This window comes from Rhododendron vialii, chromosome 11a (assembly GCF_030253575.1).
Source record: "Rhododendron vialii isolate Sample 1 chromosome 11a, ASM3025357v1".
NCBI lineage: Eukaryota > Viridiplantae > Streptophyta > Magnoliopsida > Ericales > Ericaceae > Rhododendron > Rhododendron vialii.
In genome coordinates this window covers 36,962,284-36,987,292 of record NC_080567.1, presented here as the reverse complement: position 1 = coordinate 36,987,292, position 25,009 = coordinate 36,962,284, and the positions used below count along the sequence as shown (strand labels likewise).

General features: G+C 38.4%; 2 protein-coding genes across 2 annotated transcripts; both read right to left on the bottom strand.

Annotated features, from left to right (window-relative positions):
* Positions 1–4,304: 4,304 nt before the first annotated feature.
* Positions 4,305–7,755, bottom strand: LOC131307933 (3-ketoacyl-CoA synthase 4-like). Its single transcript, XM_058334682.1, has 2 exons — positions 6,958–7,755; positions 4,305–5,665 (listed from the first exon to the last, which is right to left on the bottom strand). The coding sequence occupies exons 1-2, from the start codon at positions 7,533–7,535 to the stop codon at positions 4,762–4,764; spliced, it is 1,482 nt and encodes a 493-aa protein (XP_058190665.1). The 5' UTR covers positions 7,536–7,755; the 3' UTR covers positions 4,305–4,761.
* A 5,870-nt stretch (positions 7,756–13,625) lies between these two features.
* LOC131307932 (protein RADIALIS-like 1) lies at positions 13,626–15,279 on the bottom strand. The gene is made up of 2 exons (XM_058334681.1): positions 14,604–15,279; positions 13,626–13,908 (listed from the first exon to the last, which is right to left on the bottom strand). Exons 1-2 carry the CDS (start codon positions 14,864–14,866, stop codon positions 13,872–13,874), a joined length of 300 nt encoding a protein of 99 aa, XP_058190664.1. The 5' UTR covers positions 14,867–15,279; the 3' UTR covers positions 13,626–13,871.
* Between the last annotated feature and the right edge of the window lie 9,730 nt (positions 15,280–25,009).

Genomic DNA, 25,009 nt, shown 5'->3' with positions numbered 1-25,009 from the left:
CTAACACCTATAAGTATCGTATTAAGATGATTTTTCATGGGGACCCTTGAAAAAGTGTTTAACATTTAATGAACGGCTTGGATCATTTGTGTGGGACCTGTGGTGGGCCCCACAAAAAAATATGTGCACAATCTGTGCATATGATGTATGTGTGGACAGGTTTTCTGGTGTAAATGGATGCATGCAAGTGTAAAATGTGTGAAAAGACTGTCACTACATGAATTAATTTAAGGTACACACAAACTATATACACCCCTAGTTTTTCTATATGCACTTGTGAATTACAAGAGTCTCGAGTTCTTCTCTTCATGAATTTTCAAAAGATCGACATGGCTTCTCTGCCTGCCCTTTGGAGGTGAAAGTGCACAGGAAGCAGTTTATCCCTTTGTGTCCCGATATTGACTGCAATATCATAATCTAAACAGTTCATATTTTAGATCTCGTCGAGACACATGTCATGAGTGACTTATTTTAATTGGACGTCTCTAAATACGTCATCCAAATTGATTTAGATACGTAAATTGGGTTTTCCTAGAATCCAGATTACCGATCAAAATCTGTTTCAGTCATATACTTGTAGATGTCTGATTTGAATAACTTTTGATTAGGACAAGCGTCTCGACGAAATTTAAAATATGAACGGTTCAAATTATAAAACTATGGCCGATATCGGGACGCAAATGGTAAACTGCACCCTTGCAGTTTCGCCCCATGACACAGAAGCCATTTCCTTTTAAATACTATTACTGAGTTGTCAATCTGCAATTATTTGTGCATCGTTGACCACTGTGAAGATCTTCCGAAATCTGGTGCTTGAGCTGGTTAACGTTGGCACTATAATTAAATAATCCAATACAAACAATAAGCAATGAACTCGATCGTGCAAGGTAGAGATGCTTATTTATTGACACCTAGGCCTTGATTGGATGCAGGATATGGAAGTGGGATGAAGACATCTGCCCGGATAAGGCATTGATGTGACAAGTTTGGCATGGTTTGGCATCCAAATTAACACTCGGATGAGTTATAGCCAAGTCACTGTCGGGATGAGTTTATCCGGCCACGGGTGGATTAAATATGAATGGGTCTCGACCTAGCCATAATTTATCCGGTCTAATCTGGATAGTTTTTTGACCAAAACACCCTTCCTCATCCCCTCCCCTGCCCCCAACCGAAGATGCTAATCACAGACCGCAAACTGCCATCACTGCAATCACCCCACAACCACCAAATCCACCACAAACCGCTACCACCACTGCAAATCGTAACCCCCAATTCCAAATTGGAAACCCCAAATTCAGAGAGAGAGAGAGAGAGAGTTGGACAGAGAGAGATGATCGGAGAGAGGGAGGGAACGAACCAAACCCATGGGAGAGACGATCGGATAGCTAGCTTGACGCCCATGGGAGATACGATCGTCCTGCTTGACGAGAGAGAGACTCTCTGTTGTAGAGAGAAGGTCGGTGGGTAGTCCAATATATAGGTATACATGCTCTCTTGTAAAAGGCCCAACATATGAAAAAAACAAGCCCAATTAAAAACACATTATTTAGCCCAAATACAAAATAGATAACAAGTCATTAATTTTAAAAAATTTATATTTATATTTTAAAAATGTTTAAATTGTTTAATCTACGAGTGAAATAAATTATTATAGCTTAAAATTGTCAAAAATTATTTAAATACATTAGGTTTTGCAATTATATAATTAAACAAAACACAAAATGAGTTAAAAATAATTAAAAATGATTTTTTATTTTTTATAAGTATTAAATTAATTATTTTATTTTAAATTATTAATCCTTAAATTGTGAAAAAGTAATTAATTTTATTGAATTTTATTATTATATAATGAATAATCTAATTTCATACTGCATAAGGGCAAATATGTCATTTGACAGTTTTTTTACATCATACACCCTTCCTTATACATCCAATTTATCCTCCATCCAAACCAAGTATTATTTTATCCCCATTTTCTAATACATCATCCAAACCATCTATTTTTTAATACACTTTTTATAAATGTCACATCAATGTGGGTCCTCCATTCTTAATTAATACCTCTTACTATCTTATCTCCCTTCATAAATAATACATCAAAAACTCATACCACATCCAATCGAGCCCCTAATACCTAAAGAATTTTGTACTTTCCACCAGAAAAAAAGAAAGAAAGAAAGAAAGAATTTTGTACTTCAAAACTACATGCTTGTATGGGGCTATTACATATTACATTTAGACCCCGTGTTATAAAGGTTATTATTTTTTATGTATTTATTTTTTTCTTTTACGAGATAAGTCATTCTCTCATAATACGTCACGTTTAATTCAAAAAATAATTATTAATTTAAAAAATAAATACTCTTACTTATTTTATTTGGCGGAACGGGACCAACTTTCATAAAGAGAAAGAGGGGTCAACTTTCATAAGGAGAAAGGCGTTTATTTGACCAACCCAAGAGAAAAGTTGCAAAATGAAGGGAAAATTGACAAACGTGGAATTGAATATTGGGATAAAGTCTTGGGGGATCATTTTCTTGATCTCTAATTTCCACAAAAACTCTCAAGTTGTCTGGCCAACACGTCCTGTGGCCTCCAATCGTCTCTCTGTGATGTAACCTGTGAAGGCTGTGATGCATGTCAACCAAAACCAAGGGGAAAAACCAAGTACTTGAGGGTTGGTCCAGTTAGTTGATGGATTTGCTCACCACACAATTGATTTATTTGAGTTCCATTCTTAGTATCAAATCATATGAAAACAATTTCTTGTGAATCACATAGTCCTGACATGGATGCTTTGCTTTTGATGTGTATATAAACTGGCCTGAACACCCCTGACCGTCAAAAAAAAAAGTAGAGACATTTGCATACACCAAAAATAGGAAGACAATATCCCAGCAGTAGGGCTGACCTTGGTTGGGTTAACATACTGAGGCCCGGTTCTCGAAAGAAAAATAAGTACTTATTTTTTAAGAAGGCAATTTTAAGCTCAAAAATTATGTGCTTATGCAAATAATTTTTCTATCAATATGGATCTTATTTGATAGATCTCATTAAGATCTTTAATATGAGGCAAAAAAAAATTAAATTATTTATTTATTTATATTATTTTTGAGTTTGAAAATGTGAAATAAGTACTTATTTTTTAAGAAAGTGTTCTGAAACAAAGCTTGAAGCACCCAGAAATCAGTCACCGTTAAATGGGGCTTGGCCCAATATAGGAAGCATTTAAACTTCATGCTAATTAGTAAATTGGAACTTCCAATTTTACAGGGAATTGATTTTGTCACTATTTTTTTTGTTAATGTCACTTTATTTCTCTCACAAAACAAATCATCTAATAAGACACAAAGAGAAGTGACATTAACAAAAAGATGAATGGCAAAATCACTCCCCATTATATATGTCAAAAAAATATGCTACCCCCCTCTTTTCCAACACATCAATAGTAGTATCAACTTTCTTTCAATAGGAATTGACCCCACAATTTCACTACATATTTAAATTATCATAGTTGGTTATACTCTTAGAATAGAAATATTTAGATGAAAAATAAATAGAAATAATCTACTATCGTGTGCCGGATCCAAAAATATGTATATATCTACTACCGTGATAATGAAATAAATAGGCCATGACAAAATTATGACGTATAGCAATCCTCTTGCTTTAGCGAAAACAAAGATGCATGTGTTTCTGCTTTGAATATTTTTTATTCTGTGCATATTATTCAACACTATTCTTGGCCGTGAATCGCCTTTCCCAGGAAACTTCGGAATATGTAAAACTTTCTTGATAAAGAGAACAGACAAAAAAAAAATCAATTGATTTGCAACCTAACAGTTTGTTTGGAAGTTGTGAAAAGGAATGGACAAGAAGAGAAAATGTGAGAAAAGTATAGGAATATTTTACTTTGTTTTTTTTTTTTTTTGATCAGAAGAAACTTTTCATTATTAAGTAAAATCCCACAAAGGGTACGAGAACCGGATCCGGAGCCCTCGGTTGGGAAAAGACCTCAACTTACGGGTTATCCAAAAGGACCGGGAGAACAAGATCCAAACGGACCGAGTGAACAAGCCCACAAGGGGCGAAAAATCCGCGCAGGGACAAGAAAATAAACTAAAGCAAAAACCCACTCGAAAATATTTTACTTTGTTCAATACTCTATTTTTCCTATTCCCCCTTTATTCTCAAAACAAACAAGAAAAAACAAAACATTTATACTTTTCTTTTCTCTTCTGTTTCTTTTCTTTTCCTCAATTTCAACACTAAAAACCTTAACAATTCTGTCGAGAACGTAGTACCCAAAAGAACATTCCAATACATACAAGAGGCAAAAGAAAACATGACAAGGAGATTACAAGACAATGCTTTCCTTATTCTTATTCCTAATCCCAATTTCACCAAAACATAATCCTATAAGCTAAAGAATCATAGTGGTAATGAACAAGTAACCACACTCTCTTTACCCCAAAAAAAAGAAAAAGAAAAAGAAGTAAACACACAAGCAGGTGAAGTGATTGTCCAATGGTAGCCAAGCCGTCCAATGGTTCAAATCTCATTTTCACCGTGAAACATTTGAGCCGTTCATTGTCGAGATGAGATTTGGGCCGTGCTACGCGGTGGGTGCACTGCACCATCCCCGGTTAGGCACGTTCTACTCCTATACACAAGACTTGGGTTCAACTCCAACTAACAATTCTCGTTCTTCCAAGAAAAATAACTACACACAAGACGAATCGAATCACATTCTTTTGTTCAATTAAGAATCTTCACAGGATACCGATGGATGCAATCCGCCCACGGACTATACCCCGATGCCTTCACATTCCTCAACGCTTCCCACACCGCGCTATTGCACTTAAACCCGCTCCCGAACGCGATTTGCCAGACACGATTCCCCTTCTTCATCCTCCCTTTTGCCTCCGTGTACCCCAACTCGTACCAAATCGAACTCGACGAAGTATTCCCAAACCGATGCAGAGTCATTCTAGACGCCTCTACGTGCTCCTCCGAGAGCTGCAAATTCTTCTCCAGTTCGTCAATCACCGCCCTCCCTCCCGCGTGTATGCAGAAATGCTCAAACGCCAGCTTAAAATCCGGTATATATGGCTTCGTTTTCGGATTTAGCAACTTCCGCGCGACAAGCGTCCCGAAAAAAAGGAGTTGCTCGCTTATTGGCAACACAAGCGGGCCCATCGTCGTGATATTCGCTTTCAACGCTTGTCCCGCGATCGCCATCAAATCTTTCGACAGCGAAACCCCTGTTTTACCCATACCGTCCTGCTCTTGGTACACGCATTTGAAAGCGGCGTCGTCGGACCCGCAGTGGGTGCGGACCACGTGGACGAGCTTGTACTTGGAGCGGCCACGGTCGGCGGGTTTGTTGGACAAGAGGACGGCGGCGCCGCCGATGCGGAAGAGGCAGTTGGGTATGAGCATGGATTTTTTGTTGCCGAAGTACCAGTTCTGGGTGATGTTTTCGGTGCTCACGACGACCGCGTAGGTGTTGCGGTGGACTTGTAACATGTCTTTGGCGAGGTCGAGCGAGATCACTCCTGCGCTGCAACCCATTCCGCCCAAGTTGAAGGTTTTGATGTTGCCTCGGAGCTTGTATTTGTTAACGATCATGGCGGAGAGAGATGGGGTCGGGTTGAATAAGCTGCAAATTGACATATTTTAACTCTACGTGAAATTATATAATAGTCGGAAAGTATTTTTATAATTTTTGGCATTGGAACTACTATTTGTAATTTATGTGCATCCCTGCCCGAAACAAGATGGGTATCCAAGTATTAAAACAAATCTATTCTACTAATATTCAACAAAACAATGCTAAAATTTTATTTTAACTGAAATGATTTGCAATTTCCACTAAAAATCAAAAGCTATGTCATCATCGTGAATCTTTTAAAACTACTACCATCATCAACTTTTCGAAATCTATAAATTATACTATTCAAATGCATGAACAAGAATCTTTTTAGAAAATTATACCAAAAAAAAAAAGGTCTTAAGAATTTCTACACTACAACATGATTAAGGGCACAAAGGGTAAATTAATTAATCACTCCGTCCCGATTTATTTATCCCATTTTTGATTTATATATGCCCCAAATTGACTATTCAATTTCAAAATCGATGGATAATATTATGTAAATTTTCAAATCAGGAGATCAAATATGGTTTCCTTAATAAGTTGAAAATTCAAGATTGGACAAACAAATCGTGACAGAGGAAGTAAGAGAAAACGGGATCGAGGCAAGGTTTGAGGGTAGGGGAAACCCGCTGCCAACTCGTTCCCAGATTATTTTCAGAACTCTTTCTCAAATTAACTCGATCCCTGAAGAAATTCAATTCGTTCGGGTCAGAGAATAGAACGGTGCAGTTGAATCGGATAGAATTCTCATCCCCAAGTAAAACTTCCTAAAAATATAAGAGTATTAATGTCGAAATTTAATAATCACAAGAGTTGGCAAAGTGGTCAAGACTGGGACTGAATTTGCTCTCTCCTAACTCCTAAGGTCTTATACTCTTAGGTTCAAAACCTCTTAGTGCTATCAACTCCTTTAGGGCTAATCCAAATGGAGTTTTGCTCTGTTGTTAATTGGGATTCCTGAAAGTACGTGGTGAAATTGGGCCTCTAAAATTAGTTGAAGTGCGCATAATTTAGCCCGGACGCTTGAGTTTAAAAAATGTTTAGAAACCTTCACCAAATTTTAATATCTTTAAATAGTTTTAAAAAAACATATAAAAGAAAATGAAATGATTTTTTACACTTCTTTTTTATTTGTTAAAGGTATTTCTTTTTTTGTTTTTTAATGTAAAAAACATACACAAAAATTTCAAGACAAAAGAAGAGTGCCGTTAACACACAAAAAAAAAAAAAAAAAATTGTGAAAATCATTTTCCAAAAGACAAACAAGAAGAGATTATTTTTATTAAAAAAAAAACCTGCAGTTGACGACTAATATGCCGATATCCTTGGGCTTGACATTAGTGGAACCGAACAGATTATCCAGCGCCCCAAACATAACCGTCTCCGCCTCCTCCCTGGCCGCTGCCATGGACGGCTGCGGAGGAACGCAGTGCATGGCCGCCGGTACACAAGTCTCCTCACCAAGCCCAGACCGCTCCAGGATCTTCCTCTGGAACTCGAGCGACGACTCGTCGAAATCGCCGGTGAGCTTGGAATGCTCCATGAACCGGTGGAACGGTGCCTGGAGGTGGTCCGGCGGCCGGTAACAGCAGTAGTCGACGAGGTACACGGGTCTGGGCCGGGTCAGGATGTACACGGTGCACCCGAAGACCAAGACCGTCGAGAAAATGACGACGGCAGCGAGGTTGTATTGGAGGTGGAGGTAGAGCTGGTAAACGTCGTCGTAGTCCATCTGGGAGGCTTGGATGAAAACGACGGCGATGAGAGGGAGGAGAGAGAGAGTCAACAGGTGGGTGATGAGGTAGTGGTATCCTAGTTTCACGTGCTTGAGATTCACGCTCTGTAGGAAATCGGGCAGTCTAGGCGTGGCCATTTGTGTGCGTGATGAGGTGCTGGTTCTAATCGGGAATGGAGTGCGCGAGGGGGGAATGGAACAATATTTATGGCAGAGAGAGAGAGTGGAGTCAGTGGACGGATGTGGGAGTTAGAGAGGGTGGGTGGTGGTTTGGGAGGGGTAGATGGAACCTACATCACCAACTTTTAATATGATTCGCCTATATACGGAATTTCTCTTATGAAGGGTTTAAGCCTTTAAGGACATTCGAGAAACCAAGGGGATGATTTTATAGAACTCTGCTACTCTCTGCAACTCTCTCTCTCTCTCTCGGATCCGAAGGTTCGGGGTGTCCAGGTTGGCTTACTTTACGAACAACTCGATTCAATTTTTATCCGATCTGATTGAACTGTGGAACGTGTTGTGCATCATCTGAACCATCCGTCTCGACAATCGGTAGTCTAAAAGAGGTTGTTATAAAATCCGGACCATCCAAATTATTTTTAAATGACTGAGATTGTACAGCACCGTGCGCAGCACTCCTCCACGGTCCGATCAATGTTAGACCTCCACGTTAGGACTAAAGAATTCAAAAACAGCCTATTGTGTTATTTGGTGAGCGAAACCAGCAAGCAAGCAACCGGACTTGGGGCTTCTTGGCAACTCTCTTGTGGATGTGAGTGGCAGGGTGAGTTTACTGGCATAGTGTCATGGAGAGGCTAAAATATAATGTCAAATAGTATTATTTTAGAGGAAATGTCATATGTCATCTAATTTATATTTCTTTAATTTGTCTTTAGTCAATTGTTATCATCCGTGTTCAAAACTAAAAATAATACTACACTAACTGATAATTTCATTTTGTGTACGATGTGAAATAAGTGACATAGGAGTAAAACTTAACCTGAATCACGTGTGTAAAACATACACGGTAGATGAGGGCACCGTGAAATATTCTTATTCTCCTCCCAGAAAATCATAATTTGTTTTTTCGTCGCACTTGTAGACTAATTTTAATCTTCAAAGGGACTTTCGAGTTTGAGTACACCAACTCAGGTGTCTCGATGCTCTGTTACCAATGCGACAAACTCGATGTGACGAACAAAATGAACAAGTCATGATCTCTCTATTTAAATCTTGCGATAGTGGCCCATGCACATCACAGCAGGCCCCCGAATCCCTTCTGGTAACCAATAGCTCGGATCAAGCCAAACCAGAAAAGAAACGTCAACGTCAACGTCCGCCATTCTCATACAGCAGAGAAAGGAAGTCTCCATCTCGTGCGCGCTATGAAGTCGTCTTTTTTTTTTTTTTATACCTAAACCAAAAAGTTGGAAAAAAATTACGCATTGTTCGTTTAGTAACTTTTGGATATTTTAGTTTTGGTAGTGGGTGAAAAGAGAAATAGAATAATGATTGGAGAGAGGGGTAATAATTGGAGAGAGATAGAGAGAGAAATAAAATTAATAATTGAAGGAATAAGATAAGGGCAAATTATAGTTACCCCCCTCGAACTAACCCTCGCATACACTTACCCCCCTCTAACTTTTATTTTTGGCACTTAACCCCCTCAAACTAACTGAAATTCAAACGGTCATAACTTCAAACGGTCATAACTTCTTCGTCCAAAATCGAAAATATGCAAATTATATATCGATTTCGAGATCTTGAAATCAGCTTTCTAATGACACCAAAATCACATCACGATTCAAAGCACACAGAAAGTTATGATCAAAAGAGTAAGGGCTAGTAGACAGAAAGACCGTTTTGATCATAACTTTCTGTGTGCTTTGAATTGTGATGTGATTTTAGTGTCATTAGAAAGCTGACTTCAAGACCTCGAAATCGATATATAATTTGCATATTTTCGATTTTGGACGAAGAAGTTATGACCGTTTGAAGTTATGACCGTTTGAATTTCAGTTAGTTTGAGGGGGTTAAGTGCTAAAAATAAAAGTTAAAGGGGGGTAAGTGTATGCAAGGGTTAGTTTGAGGGGGGTAACTATAATTTCCCCATAAGATAATGATAAAGATATAGGCATAGTCTATTTTCTTCTTTTTACTCTTAGCGGCACGCAATTATTGACGTGTATTGTTCTCCTACCACACGAGCCAAGAGAGCCAATCAAATCGCAGCACTCTTACCTAATTGATCATTTCAGGATGTTTATGACTATTTATATGACTGCGTTGGAGTATTAGCTTCTTCTTCTTTGGTAGGTGTTGGGTGTTCGGATCAGCTTGTGCGTACATAAACTAATCATTTTTTGGTCTGATTAAAGGCAGATCATTTATGCCGGCGCCGGCACTAGAAAATTCACAAAAAATTACTAATCTGTGCTCTGGCCTCATGAATCGAATCCTGAAAATTTTGTGGGGAGTGCAACCCCACCAATCAAGCACCCGACGACTAACCGTCAGGGGTTGTTAATTATTCTTCTTTGTTATTGCTTTTTTATTAGAGGAAAGTCGGTAAGCTATTGACCGTGGAAGTTTGTTTTCTTCTCTGAGTGAAATTGTTAGATAGAGAAATTTTTCGGTGCCGGGTGGGTATATTTTATGTGGTATCCGCTTGGCACATCTGGACCGTCTGCTATACTTTTGAATGGCACAGATTTAAACATTATCTCTCCTTTCACCCTAACACATTTTCTTTCCAAATCGAGTCGTCCGAAAATATAATGGACAGTTCGAATACACCGAACGGACACTACTTAATTGGTACCCACTCGGCACCGAAATTTTATTCCCTTGGTAGGACAGCAGTGTAGATTTTGTTTAAAAGCAAATACAAACTATGAGCGAATCTCAATGCAAGGCGTGTGTAGTTTATGAAGACAAATTCAATTAAAAAGTTATCCTTGATGATTTTGCAGGATGAATGAGGACAAATTTGGGGCACATGGTCTCTAAATGTGTGCTGGACCGCTGGAGGTCAAAACCAACAGGATCGAGTCAGGGTCCGACCCGGGATCTTGTAGTAATCAAAGTGTGAATATCTTAGCTGTCTATCTGATCAATTAACGGTTCGGAGTTAAAACAAACTCTTTTTGGAAAGAGGTTTTTATTTTCAATGGATCCGCCAAGAACAAGTTTGGGATTCTTTTTTTTTTTTTTTTTTCCTCTTCCTATCTTTTCCAGTTAATTGGGGAAATTTTTCAATTTTCAATTCTGACGTTTCTGGTGCATTAGCTACATGTCTTCCCCACGAGGTTTCCTTATAACTGCGGGAACGGGGAAGCTGCTGTGCAGCTTCATGCTGCACAGCGTATTGTGCACCCGCCTGCGATGCCTTGCCAGCATTGGTCCGGCGATCGGAGACGTTCACCGCGTAGAGCTCATCGAGTTCTACGTGTGCGCCAAAAATCAGTTCGATCAAATATCGTTAAGTGACTCATTCGAACACATATAACTTGAAAAAAAATAAATCCTAATGGATACAAAACACTGGATCAAAACCACTGGATCCATTTTTTTTCAAGTTATATGTGTTCAGATGAGGCACTTAACGATATTTGATCGAGCTAATTTTTGGCGTACGTATAGAGCTCGATGAGCTCTACGCGGTGAACGTCTCCGATCGCCGGACCAATACCGGCAAGGCATCACCAGCGGGTGCACAACACACTGTGCAGCATGAAGCTGCACAACAGCTTCCCCCATTCCTAATTGCGACATTGGCTGAGTAGTTTTTTAAATTACACTATTCTCCTTTTTCACTACACTGGTAAATTGTAAATAAGAAGCCTTCTTGGGTTATCGACCACCGATGACCAATTACATGATTTTGTAAACCCTCACAGCTTAAGGTTCTAGAGAAAAACAAAGGTTGAAAGTTGTCATTTAAACATGTTTCTGAAAGTGCTTTGTGAAATTTAAGGGTGGTTTGGCTTGATAACTCTATTGGAATTATTTTTCTTTATTCAAAATTTTTTCGCCTTCAATAGTTTTTCACTAAATTTTTGTAGATTATTGATTTATCTCAATGAGGATGATTAGGCCAAACCACCCATAGTCCTGAAAAAATACTGATTAACACATGGAATTTTCTTTGCTTAATTCATTATAGGAATGAACAGATTTTGGGAATGTCAAGTATTATACTTATAATTGTGACACGAGTGTTCTTTTCTACCATTGTAAAGATGCACACAAGGGGCGTCAATATTTTTTTTTAATCATGCATATGAGATTAGTTTGCAACAACATATTTACAGGGAAAATGAGTTTAACACTCCCCTTTTATTCATTGGCTCTCCATTTTTTGTGTTTTTATTGATGTGAAAGTTCTAATTTGCCCTTCAAATGAAAAAGAATGTGATTCAAGAGGTAAGGGTAGTTTATTAATTTCCCTAGAGTAAAAGACAAAAAGAAAAAAAGAAAGGGATTGCCAATGGATAAAAGAGGAGTGTGAAAATCATTTCCCTATTTATATTTCACAGTTTTGGCACCTATCATCAAAGTCCGCAATGGGATGAAATCTGAGGGATGCAAGTGAAATTTCTTCTTTTAAGATGACAATGTGGAAATAGAAATCGGAAATGCTAGGAACAAAGAAAATTTACCTCGAAACTACCCCGAAAAGATCAACTAGTGATTGAGATTCACTTTGATGTGTGTGACACAATCATCAAAGTGATTCTCAACCATTGATTGCTGTTTTCGGGGTACTTTCGGGATAAATTTTTTTTGTACCTAGCATTCTCCAATAGAAAGGGAATATGCCGAGCCGAGGATGTGATGTGGCAATGTTATGGGTTTCAATTTTCGGCCCATAAGACCGAGGGGCTCACGGGCTCAAGCCCAGTGGGGGGCTTAACAGCAGAATGATGACTGGATGAGACAGATAAGTATGGCCCAACAACGAGCTACAAGTAACATCATGCAGATCACAATCGTTTCAGTAGTCAAATCGCAATCGTTTTCAATATATCAGGTTTGTCAAATGGTATCTAATCAGCAAGAGAATCCAGCGAAGCAAATATCCCCCACTTGGAGATTTTTGGAAGACTAACGTCTCCTCACAGAATATTACAATATTACAGTACTATTTATCGAGATCGACGACCAAGATCCAACCATAAAGAAGCCGGGTCCAAGTATTAATTGGGTAATAAGCCTTGTTGTTATTTGTGTCTGAAAATGGTGTCCTATAGTGTTTAGGGAATTTGCAAATTGAGACATGCTACACACGTGTAGTACATTAGCGCACTACATGAACGCCTTCTTCTTGTCGGTGGGAAACCTTTATCACTATCTGGATCACATAATCTTGCAATTGGAACCCTTCACTCCTGTTCTTAATACGTGCTCTATACTACTATTATCAAGTCTTGCTTTCACAAATTAAATTCATATTCCCTCCATCCTGATTTATTTGTTTTTTTTTACTATTTTAGACTTTCTACAAAATTGTCTATATGTTTTAATTTGTAATATTTTTTATATGCAATATGTATATTGTTTGATAGATCTCAATTATGTCTAAAATGTGATATTTTTGAAATTTTGTAAAATGTTATAAATTGTGAGATATAGACAATTTTTTGAAAGATACGTATGTTGAAATTGGACAAACAAAGTCAGACGGATAGAGTATATACTTAGAAGATTTCATGTTCTCAGTCACGTCTGCTCTCCGGCTCATATTCCGCATAAACCATTGTTGACTTGGTGGTCACAAAGGGTGAAGCTGTCAAATTTGATATTTTTGTGTTCATGTTATTTTTTTTGTTACTTCGGAAATTCACGTTAATGGAAATTTGCCATGCTCAAAATTTTAGAAGTTCCGTTGAAGATACCAAAAGGAATGGAAAAAAAAGAAAAAACGTGAACCTGTCACGCTTTCTATCCATAACAAAAAAAACAAAATTCCCGCCTTTTCAATTTGCTTTACCCCTGTTCATCTCTCTCTCTCTCTCTCATAGTCTCATCTGAACACATTTCGGAATGTTGCTCTCCGATCTCGCGAAGTTTGGTGTTCTTCCCGCAATTCGGGAGGATTCAAGAGTTCAAAACATCAATTTTCAAGGTCAGAACTCTTAATTCCGTCATATCATTTCTTTGTTTAGCCCTGGATTGCAACTTCTAGTTCATTTTCCGTCGTTAATAACTGGAGTTTCGAATCCGTACAACTGAACACATACCTACATTTTATTTCACATCATTGATGACATTACAGTGAACATAATCAAAGCAACCACAGAGCATCGCTTTATTTTACCTCCTGGAACACTTTAGATTTCAGAAGCTAAATAGATTACTACGTACTAGGTCGCAAATGAAACGACCATAGGAAGGAGAGCCATCGATCACTGTTGAATCTTAAATCACGATTGAATGCGGCATCGCAATGCTTATTTGTTATCGATATTTTTAGGCTGTCGCTCCCCGGGGCTTTTGGTTTTTCATCCTGCATATTTCAAACATCAGCTAATCAGAAAATCATGAAATGCATTAAGGAGTTAGATTTAGAGTACTGTGATTACTGTTAATGCGTCGTGTATACGACATCGTGAACACTCCTGGTGAAGGCTTATAAATTAGTAGTTAGAGTATGGGCATTGCTTTTAAAGAAATAAGAAGAAGAATGCCTTCACTATTAAATGGGTAAAATCATGAATTTCAAGTGAAAGGTGCAATGCCGGATTGGAATTATTGGAATACAGGAAGTCCTTCATATATCAATACGACCAAATTATGGTGGACCACTATTTTCTTATTTTCTATTTGTACAGGTATTGGGAGAATGTCAATTTTGTCTTTTCTTTGAAAGACTAGGGGAGAGTGAAATGGTTAAGAAGAGTTAGGAGTCGACCTCAAAATGCTGTAAACAGACCTTGTAACATGGGGGTGAGTATGGCAGGCACAAGGCCACGTAGTGTTCCCAGGATCCTAGATAATTACCCCGCCTCTAGAAGGAGGAAAATTTAGATAAAATGGTTACTTGTATCCAAATTTTTTTCTTCTGGAAGTGATTACACTAGTTAAAATAAAAGTTGAGGAAGAGCACGTGATACGTTGAGAAGGTGAAGGTAAGCATGAAATCAATGTAGAAGGCGATAGCCAAATTAGTTTCACGGTTTCCTCTATTGTATTGAGTACTACCTTTGCTCCTCTTCACTAGTGTTTACTCGGCTACTCCCCCTGGTGGTCTTGTAGTCAGGAAAGGGAATTTGGCCCTCCTCGATGTGCTTCACATCCTCCACAAGGATCTCATAATGCCTCTTCACTTCCTCTGTAGTTTTCCCCCCGACGGCCTTGGCAATATTGTTCCAACGGTCAGGGGTGTCTTTGTCATACACAGCTAGAGCTTTTTCAAAGGCTTTGTTCTGCTTAGCAGTCCAATAGCCAGAGCCTTGGGAGGACATTGATGCCGTGTATTTGGTTCAGGTCTTAATGCAAGTTTAGAAAAGTAAATTACAGTCGGAAAGTAGAGTAGATGGTGGTTACATCAGAGCCAAAATGTTGATGAAGTTTTGGAAGAAAAGGTGAGGAATTTCAATTAACAAGACATAAAGAAGAAGAAAGGAGGGGAAATGAATTGGAAAAGCTTGAGAGGAAGTGAACAAGATGAAGTACTCAACAGAAAAGACTAAAGATAGTCAAGGTCTGATATGTGCAAAGAGGTGGCAACGGCTGCTCTTTATAAGCTCCAGGAGTAGAGGGGGTTGAGGTAGGGTCCTTGCCAGTTGGTCTGTAAAATTTGAAAAAATTGTGGAATCTTATCGATTTGTCTCTTTAAGAACCGCAAAATTGGAGGAGGACAAAGAATAATAAGGTAGAAGCATCAGTATCTCCAACAACTTTTAAATCCAGCTCTGCCTTTATGCTGTTTTTTTTTTTTTTTGTGAAAATTTAGCTCCATCCTTCCATTCTTTTGTTTAGTTATCCTAGTTTACACATGTTATTCATTAATATGTATAAGCATGTGGCATTGAGACCATGAAGCCCCACTCTTTTCCAAAAACAGCATTAGCTATAATAATGAAACCTGGACACATGCTTGTTTTGGTTTTGTTATTCCTTCTTTGGTATATCTGCTTATCAAAACTCATTCACGTGGTTTGGTTTACAGGATGGCCTAACTCCTGGATATTTGGTAATCTCAGTGGATGAGAGTCTTGGACCTTGTATGGTTGAAGGGGATATGGCTATCTTTACCACATAACAGGGAAGATTATACCTATTTCATAGGATAGTGGGGAAACGGGGAAAATGATGCTTACTGTTCCATCCCAAATTAGGTTTTACGCATGCGATTTTTTGCATAAGCATTTATCCTATCCCACTCCTCTGAGAATGAGTTACCCACATTAACCCATTGCTAAGTGGTAGAACAAAATACTGGACAAACAAATACCATCTATTTTCCAGCAGCCAAACGCCCCTTGGAGGATAAGCATGCCACTATTGGGAAAGAGATATCTTTGTTGAGATCTCAATATCTGAAAGAATGTCATTCAGGCTACCCTCCTTGTTTTATTAGAAAGAGTATCTTCATCTCTTGGAATTATGTGTGGCCGAATCCAATGACGGTACAGAATGCTTTCACAAGGGTGCCACATCCAGTCTCATATTCTTTCTAAGAGTTAGCTCAAATAATAATCTTAAAGCTGGACAAAGGCGATTGAGATTATTTTACTGTTGGATGAGGAGGGAGATAATACAGAGAATGGGACTAGCTAATACCACCCCTCTCTTGGTATTATTTAATAAAGCAGGATAATAAATGGACAAATAGTCTACGATTGTGCAATCCAGCCCTTAAGTCCCACGTGCAATCAAACACCGGACTATTGATAAGGGGAACATGTGGCCAACCCCTTAGTCCCATCTCTCTTATCCAACCTTCAAACGTGCCCTTTGGTTTTCTCTACATTCGGGAAAAATTCTTACTTACTCCTGGAGCACCGGCACATGATGCTCTAGGAGCCTTCTCCACCACACATTTGGGTAGGGAGAGACCCGTGGAGCGCCACGTGGCGGTGCTCTAAAAGCGATGAATAATCACTCTTCATTAGAACGTCTTATATCAGTACTTTGTCCTGAACAACATTCCAAACTTTCTAGCTGGCCAGCTGAGTCCGTACAATGATTATGTTATGTTTCTGTCCAAGGAAAGGTCAACACGTGTTATCTGCTGGACCCTATCCTGAATCCTTATATATTTTTAGCCAAGGGGAGTCGTAACAGGTGCTCTTAGTTTTCCCCGAGTGGTACTTGTGGCCACTTGGGCCATAAAAGTCTCTTGTTCCTTCCATTATTCAGGAATCCTTTAGTACTCTTCTGCGATCAACACAGTTTAAACAGTCATTCCACAAGTAGAAAGTAAATTTTGCCCTCGATTTTGCACGAGATCTGATATTATCCAAGTGGGTCAGAGCCTTTTTGCTTGTTTGACAGATTTTAGAATATCAACCAAAGCTTTTTGGGGCTGCTTGAACTCTGTTAAAAACTGGTTTAGTAGTTACATTTCATTTTCTTGTTGGTTCTCTTGTATAAATGCAAAGAGCAGTAAAATCGTTTTTACATGTTTGTAATCTATTACGAGTAATAAGCGATTCATGCCATCGTATGGATGTAGGCCTTTGTGATCATGCTTAATTACGTTATGGAAACCGCCGCTTTGGGGCTTGCATATGGGGCACAAGAAAATGTAACAAATGGGGATTAGGTAAATAGGCAACAAGAAATCGTTATCTTGTACCAAACAGGATTTAGTTCTTTAATTTGCCAAACAGATTTAAAGCACTTATCAAGAAAAACAATCTGCAATTGACCAGATATAACAACAAGGATATCTGTGGATGATTTGTGTTCTTTTCATTGTTTGTTCTTAGCTGTTACTTTGGGACCGTGTGTGCAAACCAGAAATGTTGGCCAATGGCACTGTCCAACTTGTTCTTCAATTTTAACTCAATATAGGATAGAAAGTATAGCCATGGATTTGCTAATTATGGTCATTTTTCAAGTTAAAGTGAAATTGTTTTTATTTTTACTTCTCTTGGCTGAACATATGGTTTGAGCTTGGACTGGCCCACACAGCTGTGTACCTTTCCACTTGCTTTTGATGAAGATCTTCAGGTTAGTCATGGGCAGCCAAAATGTAATGATGTAACGCTATAGAATCTTTTTTGGCACGGAAGCAAAAGTCCAGTTGGTCCAATTAGATGTTTTTACTCCTCTCCTTTAGGTTTTACTTGGGAAGCCCACTTCTATTATTCATCCAAGACTATCAACATACCATGGAGAATGATTTTGTTTACCCTCCTTAAAAGAAGGTGAACATTACTCTCCTTATTGGTTTGGTGCAGGAACCGCCGAATCGTTTTACTTTTTGGTGCAAGGACAACAGAATTTATGTGGTCCATACAACAAATTCTATGGTCCCTACACCACTTCGACTAATGAGAGGGAGGGTAATATTCACATCATTCTGGCAATTGGTACCAATTATTGGCCAATTTTAATGGCAATAGTCCTGCACACTCCATGAAGATCGTTAGTTCTCCTTCCCCTCATTACTTAGATAGTCTCGAATTCATATGCAAATCACTGCTAAGTGCTAACTGTGTTGTGAACTCAGTGCAACAATTTTGTACAATAATTCATGCTATCTGAAGCATAGTTTGCTTAAATGTCTATGACACAAAGAGGAGAACATATTCATATCCCAAAAAACAAAAGATTCTCACTGGTGTACTCAGTGGAAGAAATGACCATCTCTTTGAGGAACCCAATATATCAGTATTCAAATTTTATTGAAATCTGTCCCAGTATCAGATTTCTCACAATTGGCATTGTAGTACCAGTTGGCTTTAAGCTGCAAGTGGACCAGGGTAGTCGCAACCTTTGGGCCTATGTTAGGTAAGATCTTGCAAGTAGAGTCCATTTGAGTTCAATTCCTCGTAGAATCTGCTGGATAAACTCTTGAAAATGAGGAGCTAAAAAGGACAAGAATGGAAAATATTAGAAAAGCCTCATGTAGCAAGATTTCCATGATGATTCTCTTTTATATATCTTCATAATGTTTTTGTCGTGTGGATCCTGTCATTGATGCTAAAAGTGCTATTTACTGTTTACTGGATTGCCACAACTCTTTTCTCAGAGAAGTAGAGAAGACTTAAACTTAAAATGCATATAGTTGGACTGTAAAACATGTGTTTGCTGGAGCAAAATGTCCGAGGACTCATACACAAAAGTATCTCATTGTGTGTTAGTTTTAACTTTTAACTATTCTTGTTATCGGTTGAAACTGGAAAAATAGATAGTTATCGTTGCCCCAATAATCAAGTTGCACAAGTCATGTCATGGGGATTCTGGCTGCCAATTAATGGGGCTGGTGGTGATAATTTGTTGAAAGTGGCACCACACACATTCTAGGAATTTGAACAATAAGAAGGGAAGCTAAAAAATAGAGACACATTCCTACTGATACTTGGAATCCTTATCATCCTATACGTCTTATACAGAAAGTAGCTTGTGTACTCTTCTACCTCCCTCTCCCACAGATCTTTAGTACTGCTGCTGCCTGCTGGTGGTCCTTCTTCCATGTTAGAGAGGTTGGGTGACCGTTGGCTCTTAAATGATCCAAAGCCATTTATATGTGTATCGGTTGGTTGGAGAATTTTTATGCCTTTGGTTATGTTTTTTGGTGATTAGGTATGGTTTAAGGACACCTCCTAACATGATTTACCACCCCTTCCCATTTAAGCAGTCTCTGAAGTCACCAACCAACCGATAAACAAAGCAGGAAGCGGTGACTTAGCTTGGCCCTAAACTTGCATGTGAAACCATACAATCTACATTTAAAGGTAAACTCATTGTAATTGGTGGGGAATAAACAGGAGGGCATTCTGTTCCTGTTAACTGGTATTAAATGACCACTATTAGGCCCCGTTCAGTTGCACGGAAAGGATGGGAAAATCGACTTTCCTATAGTTTTCTGTGTGTTCAGTTACCAGGAAAGTTGTAGGATTTATAGCTTCAATTTTCCCATTAGGAAACACTTTCCTGCAAAATAGGTCTTGCCAAAATGAAAGAATTTTTGTTTTCTTGCAAGATTTTTGTCAAGAGAACACACACAGGAAAATAAATTTTATTTTTCTTTACTTCACCTCACTTCACTTTTCCTGGGAACCAATTACCCATACAACATTCCTGACAACTGAACGGAGCCTTAAGATGGACAAGTAGCTTCCTTTTCTGGCACTTGTTTAAATCTACTTCTCACGTAGGATCTCAAGGGAAAGTTTTACAGGCAATATGTAATGCCTGTCCATGAGTTAACTGATGAGAAAATGCTTTCTCAGTTGATGATGCCTCGGTGGCTTATATTTATTGGGTAAGATATGGCATTCAATTGAAGGTGAGCCGTTAATATCTTGGACAGCAAATGTATGATTCAGCATTCTTTTCTTGCAGCTGTGCCAATGTTCCAAATATATATGTTTGATGAAAGATCATATTTTCGTTACTAGACTACAGTTGGCTAGGAATTAAGAAAGGGAAGTTCTTAGAAGTATCAAAATGTTTTAAAGCGACCATTGCTTACACTTATATTCAGATACTAACATCAAAAGATTCAGAGGATGGTGCACAAGATATTGTGGGTCTTGGATTCTCCTATCATCATCTTGTTCTCTTGTTATTCTTAGGGAAGAACATTCCGGTTGTCAATTTTTCTCTTTTAACACTTTGGTGCATTCTCTTACAGCATAGTTTTAGCCTTTGGGGACACATACTTGTTGAACTTTTTTTTTTTTTTTTTGAACACATACTTGTTGAACTTTGACAAGCTGTTTTCTGATATAACTTTCCATACCTTGCCGAATGATCGTTGAGTAGCATTTTTCTTGATACTTTAGCAGCTAACCCACTAGGTTAAATTTGGTCTACTTATTCCATCACAATGTGTTAAACCTATACCTTCTTTGTACATGTAATTTCACAGACATTGATCTTCACCATAAAATTCCTGTAAAATTGCATCTACTATTCCCTTGCTCAGGTTTTTCAACTTTTGTTGGATCGTTGGAAGTGTTGAAAGGATTGAAACACCACTGTTGAAGACTGACTCAAACAGAAGATATTTGATTGATGTTGATGTTCACGCATGATTATCTTATGAAGTTTTCTTATTCTTACATTGCAGTGCAAAATGAAGGGGTTTTTCTCCATTTAACTCTTGATTATCTGTCTTCTGAACCGTTAGTTCCTCATTCTGTAAATATTATTTTCACCAATTTTTCTGTCATAAACTAGCTACATAAATTTGATGCTATTTGGAAAAGGTAATGTGTCGCAGCCATTTATTACAGATGTGGAGTAATATCTTGAACTGATAAGGAGATAGATCTTGTGATCAACTTGTATTGAACAACTCTTGCTCTTCCTTAACTCTCCAGTTACAAATCCGAGATTTTATCATCCAAATTTTAGATGTTTCTTGACCTATTTGCCTTCTGTAATGGAAGTGGTATGAACCAGTAGACAAAGTTAATAAAGTACTGATTTTGCAATATTGAGCATGCTTGTCTACGATAAACTGTCTATACATTCCGATTCTTCTTTTTTGTTATTCAGAAAGTGCAATAATATTGTATAGGAATATACATGAAATTTGCCGATTGTGTTTTGCAACATTACCTACAGGCTACTTCCAAGCTAGAATTCTGATGCTCAGTGTTATTACAAGGTATTAGTTGAACCAATTGGCATACTGTTTTTTAAGCAATTACAACATAAGCAAGACAATGCATAGAATTTGTCGTATGTGTGTATTATGAGAATCCTCAATTCAGTTGGTGGACTTGCTCAAGGCATAACAAATACAGTTGACCCAAATCTAGATCCAGAAGTATGATTTTTGAGTTTTCGGGTTAGCCAAAGACAGTACTCCACTGCAAACTCTTACTACCATTGTTGTATCGTGCTGCAGGAAAAGTTAATTGTTCAGCAATTTTGAAACTATAGTACTAAAGACTATGCCAAAGCAGAATGCTTACAGGTTTAGTTTTCCAACGTGGAAATCTACATGAATGTGTCTTAGAACCTGTTTTATATCATAAATAACAAGATCTACATCTGTTACTCTTCTTCCCAGTTCAGGAAAACTTACCAACTTGAAAACTACATTACTTGAAAATATGTGGGCACCTTATATTTCCCCTTATAACCCCACTCTTATCAAGTTATCCAACAATCAAACATGTTGATCGTTAGATGAATTTTCGCAACCAAACAGGTGATTTTGTTTAACTGGTAACTAACTGCAGTTAAAGGTTGTCGAACCAGATATTTTTGGGGCGAGGTGTGGCAGGGGCGACCATGCTCACGTGGTGCGTATATCCCCTGAAATAGCAGATAGCCAGATACGAACTGTGAGTCATCGATACTCCAACCAATGTAGTTCGTTTTGGGTTGGGTCTTATTTGTCAGGGAGAGCAGCTCCTCTCCGTCCTGAAAATGAACTTGGAGCTTTTAGTTTATAATGTTTGTGGGCTCTTTTCGGACCTACAGAACTCTTGATTCTTTATAATTCACTGAACTCATTAACCATGTCAAATTTATATTGATCAAATATCAATTAATGTATGATTGCACAAGTAATTGTGCTTCAGTGTGATGGAATTTCATTTCAGGATAAATCCTCTCCATGATTTTGATGTTCACTTAATATAATTATTACTTGAATTCATGATACTTTTTTCCTTTTTGTGCCAAAAACAATAACAGATTATTAATAAACGACCAAATTACATCAACCGGAGGACTCGTTCCTTAATAAGGGCCCAATTAACCACGACGGCGGGAAATCAGTCCAAAGACTAAGGGCATGTTTGATAAAACTGAAAACTGAAACTGAATGCGAAAAAATCATGTACTGAATGCTGAATCTTTTAAGCTGAAAAGTTGTTTGGTAAACATATTAATTACTGAATTAAAAAAATGATAAATTAATTTTAGTTCCGATTCTCTCTTAATTTACTAATGGTCACAATGTACTTATAATACTGGTGGAATGGTGATTGTGGTGGTGGTGTGTTGGTAGTGATGGAGTGGTGGCGGTGGCAGTGGTGGTGTTAGAGTGCTGGCGATAGGGGTGTAATGGTGGTGGTGGAGTGATGGTAATGTAACCAATGTTATCAATCCCGTAATGGTGGTGGTGGAGTGATGGTAATGTAACCAATGTTATCAATCCCGTACCGTACCAGCCGGTACGTACCGGATTTGAGAGAAGCCGGTACGTACCGGATTTGAGAGAAACCGGTACCCTAACCCTCCAATACCGTTCCGGACCAAATACCGTTCGTTACCGCCTGATATCGGTCATCTCGGAAAATACCGACCAGTGCCGGCGTACAGGAAATTCCGGCTGAGATTTTGCAGAGCGTTTTTTTTTTACTGTCAAGTTATCATTTTCTGGTATTAAAAAAAAAAAACGTTTCAAATTTTTTTTTTGGGTTATCTTAACCCAAAAATAAAATAAAAAAACGTTTTTCAGAATTTTAGCAAAACATGGGCTTAACCATAGTACGTGCGCGAGGCTCAAATTCCGGATTTGCACCCCCTTGTGCACGAATAATCCGTGACACGCATCCCGGTTAATTGGTTTCCAAATCAGTTTTTCCAAATTGTCTTCAGCCACGGCCCATTTTTCCGAGCCCTAGTGGCAGTGGAGTGATGGTGTAATGGTGATAGTAAGTGGTGTCGGTGGAGTGATGGTTGTACAATGGTGACATTGTGGTGGTGGCGGCGGCAACGGTGTGGTAGTGATGGTGGTAGTGTGTGGTGGTGGTGGTGGAGTGATAGGGTGGTAGAGGAGTGGTGGTGTGGCGGTGGTGGTGGTGGTTGTAGAAGTGGTGGTGGTGGTGGTGGGAGTGGTTGTGGTGGTGATATGGTGATTAAATGTAACTACACAAGAATTCAGCCAAAGCTACTTAATTTTTTTTAACTTTTTAGCCTACATTTTAAGTAATACTTAATTTGTTAAGCAATGTATAATGTCGTTATCAAACTTATTGAATCACTTATTATTTAATTGATTCAGTTTTAAGTGTTGAATTTAAGTTATTAAACAAACTCTTTCCAAACCAACTACACTCTTACTTGCCAGCACATGAGCAACCAAGCGAACAAAAGAAGACATAACATGTTGATAATAGCTTGAGACTTGAGAGTCACTCTCCAACACCACCGAGCGTATGCCAAGTTGTAATCCCAAAAGCACTCCTCGTCGAATTGCTAACGCTTCTACAACTTGTGGGCTTGAAAACTCGTGAAGAACCCCCCACCTCAGCAGCAGCAATTCCCCTTGGCTGTTCCTCATCACAACACCAAACCCCCCTTTCAATGTTCCCTTTTTCCATGCAACATCAACATTACTAATTTTAAAAGAATCAAGAGGCGGCCGTAGCCATTAAGTTTCCAGTTCCTATACCAGCCGTGGCTAACGGAGTCACAACTGGTTGGTTCGCACTTAAAAACTCTTGAAGGCCATCAACAGCTCTCTTGATTAGCACTCTTCGGGAGACAAACCTTCTGTTCAAAACATGCACTAGTCCTTCCCTGCCATAATAACGATGCGGCTAACAATAACCAATCTTTATTTGGCGCATGATGCCAATGCAATACCAGAAAATCCCACAAGCCAACAAAAGAATTAAAACAAGAGAGCACAAAATCCACATTCACAGAAGAATTGATCCAAACCTGTCGTGCCAGTGGGCAGTCACAGAACATATGAACTATTGATTCCGAATCTCCCCCGCACACTGGGCTGCTTGGGTCAGATACAACCTTCTATATTATAAAACAGAACGGTATCTTAAGAAAATATTTTAAAATTTATGTACATATACAAACAAGAGCACATTTTTAGCCGATAGATTGAGTTTTCAATACGTTACAGCCGTTGGATCTTACAACATGACATTTTGGTAAATAAATTATATTTGAATGGCATTTTAGTGAGGGAGGGAGGAATCATAAATAAAATTCTCTCTTAAAACCACGTTCCCCCACCCCCCCCCCCCCCCCGGCAGTAGAAATGGGTTGGGTGTGGTCCGACGTAGCATACGACAACCATGACGTCGCTACAAAATTTTTGATATTGCTTTGTTTAAACCAGTGGTTCTCATCTCTAGCTTCCTTCCTTCCTTCTCATGTACTCGCTACCTTTTTTATGTAGCCAATAAGGTGTTTGATGGAATACCCAACACACGTTCGGTGAATCTGTAGCAGTGAATTGATTTTTATAATAAGTAGACTACTTTTATTCAATTGTATGTGTTTTGGAAAATCTTTGGAAGCAAGTAATGGCTATTGGCCATCCATTTAAGTTGGAAAATGTGTAAGCGCATGCAGTGTGTGAACAATAGTTTATGACTGAGTGTTTCATCTTTTTTTTCTCAAGTATAAGGCTGCATAAATAAAAAACAAATTAGAAGGATGATAATATTTGTCACCTACTCTTATTGCTCTCTCATTTTTATAAATTAAACCAAAAT

Excerpts from the sequence above, each read along its gene's own strand:
- LOC131307933 (XM_058334682.1), bottom strand. The coding sequence starts at position 7,535 with ATGGCCACGCCTAGACTGCCCGATTTCCTACAGAGCGTGAATCTCAAG. Across the intron at positions 5,666-6,957 it reads ATATTAGTCGTCAACTGCAG|CTTATTCAACCCGACCCCAT; the intron begins GTTTTTTTTTTA and ends GTCAATTTGCAG.
- LOC131307932 (XM_058334681.1), bottom strand. The coding sequence starts at position 14,866 with ATGTCCTCCCAAGGCTCTGGCTATTGGACTGCTAAGCAGAACAAAGCC. Across the intron at positions 13,909-14,603 it reads ACTAGTGAAGAGGAGCAAAG|GATGAAAAACCAAAAGCCCC; the intron begins GTAGTACTCAAT and ends TGAAATATGCAG.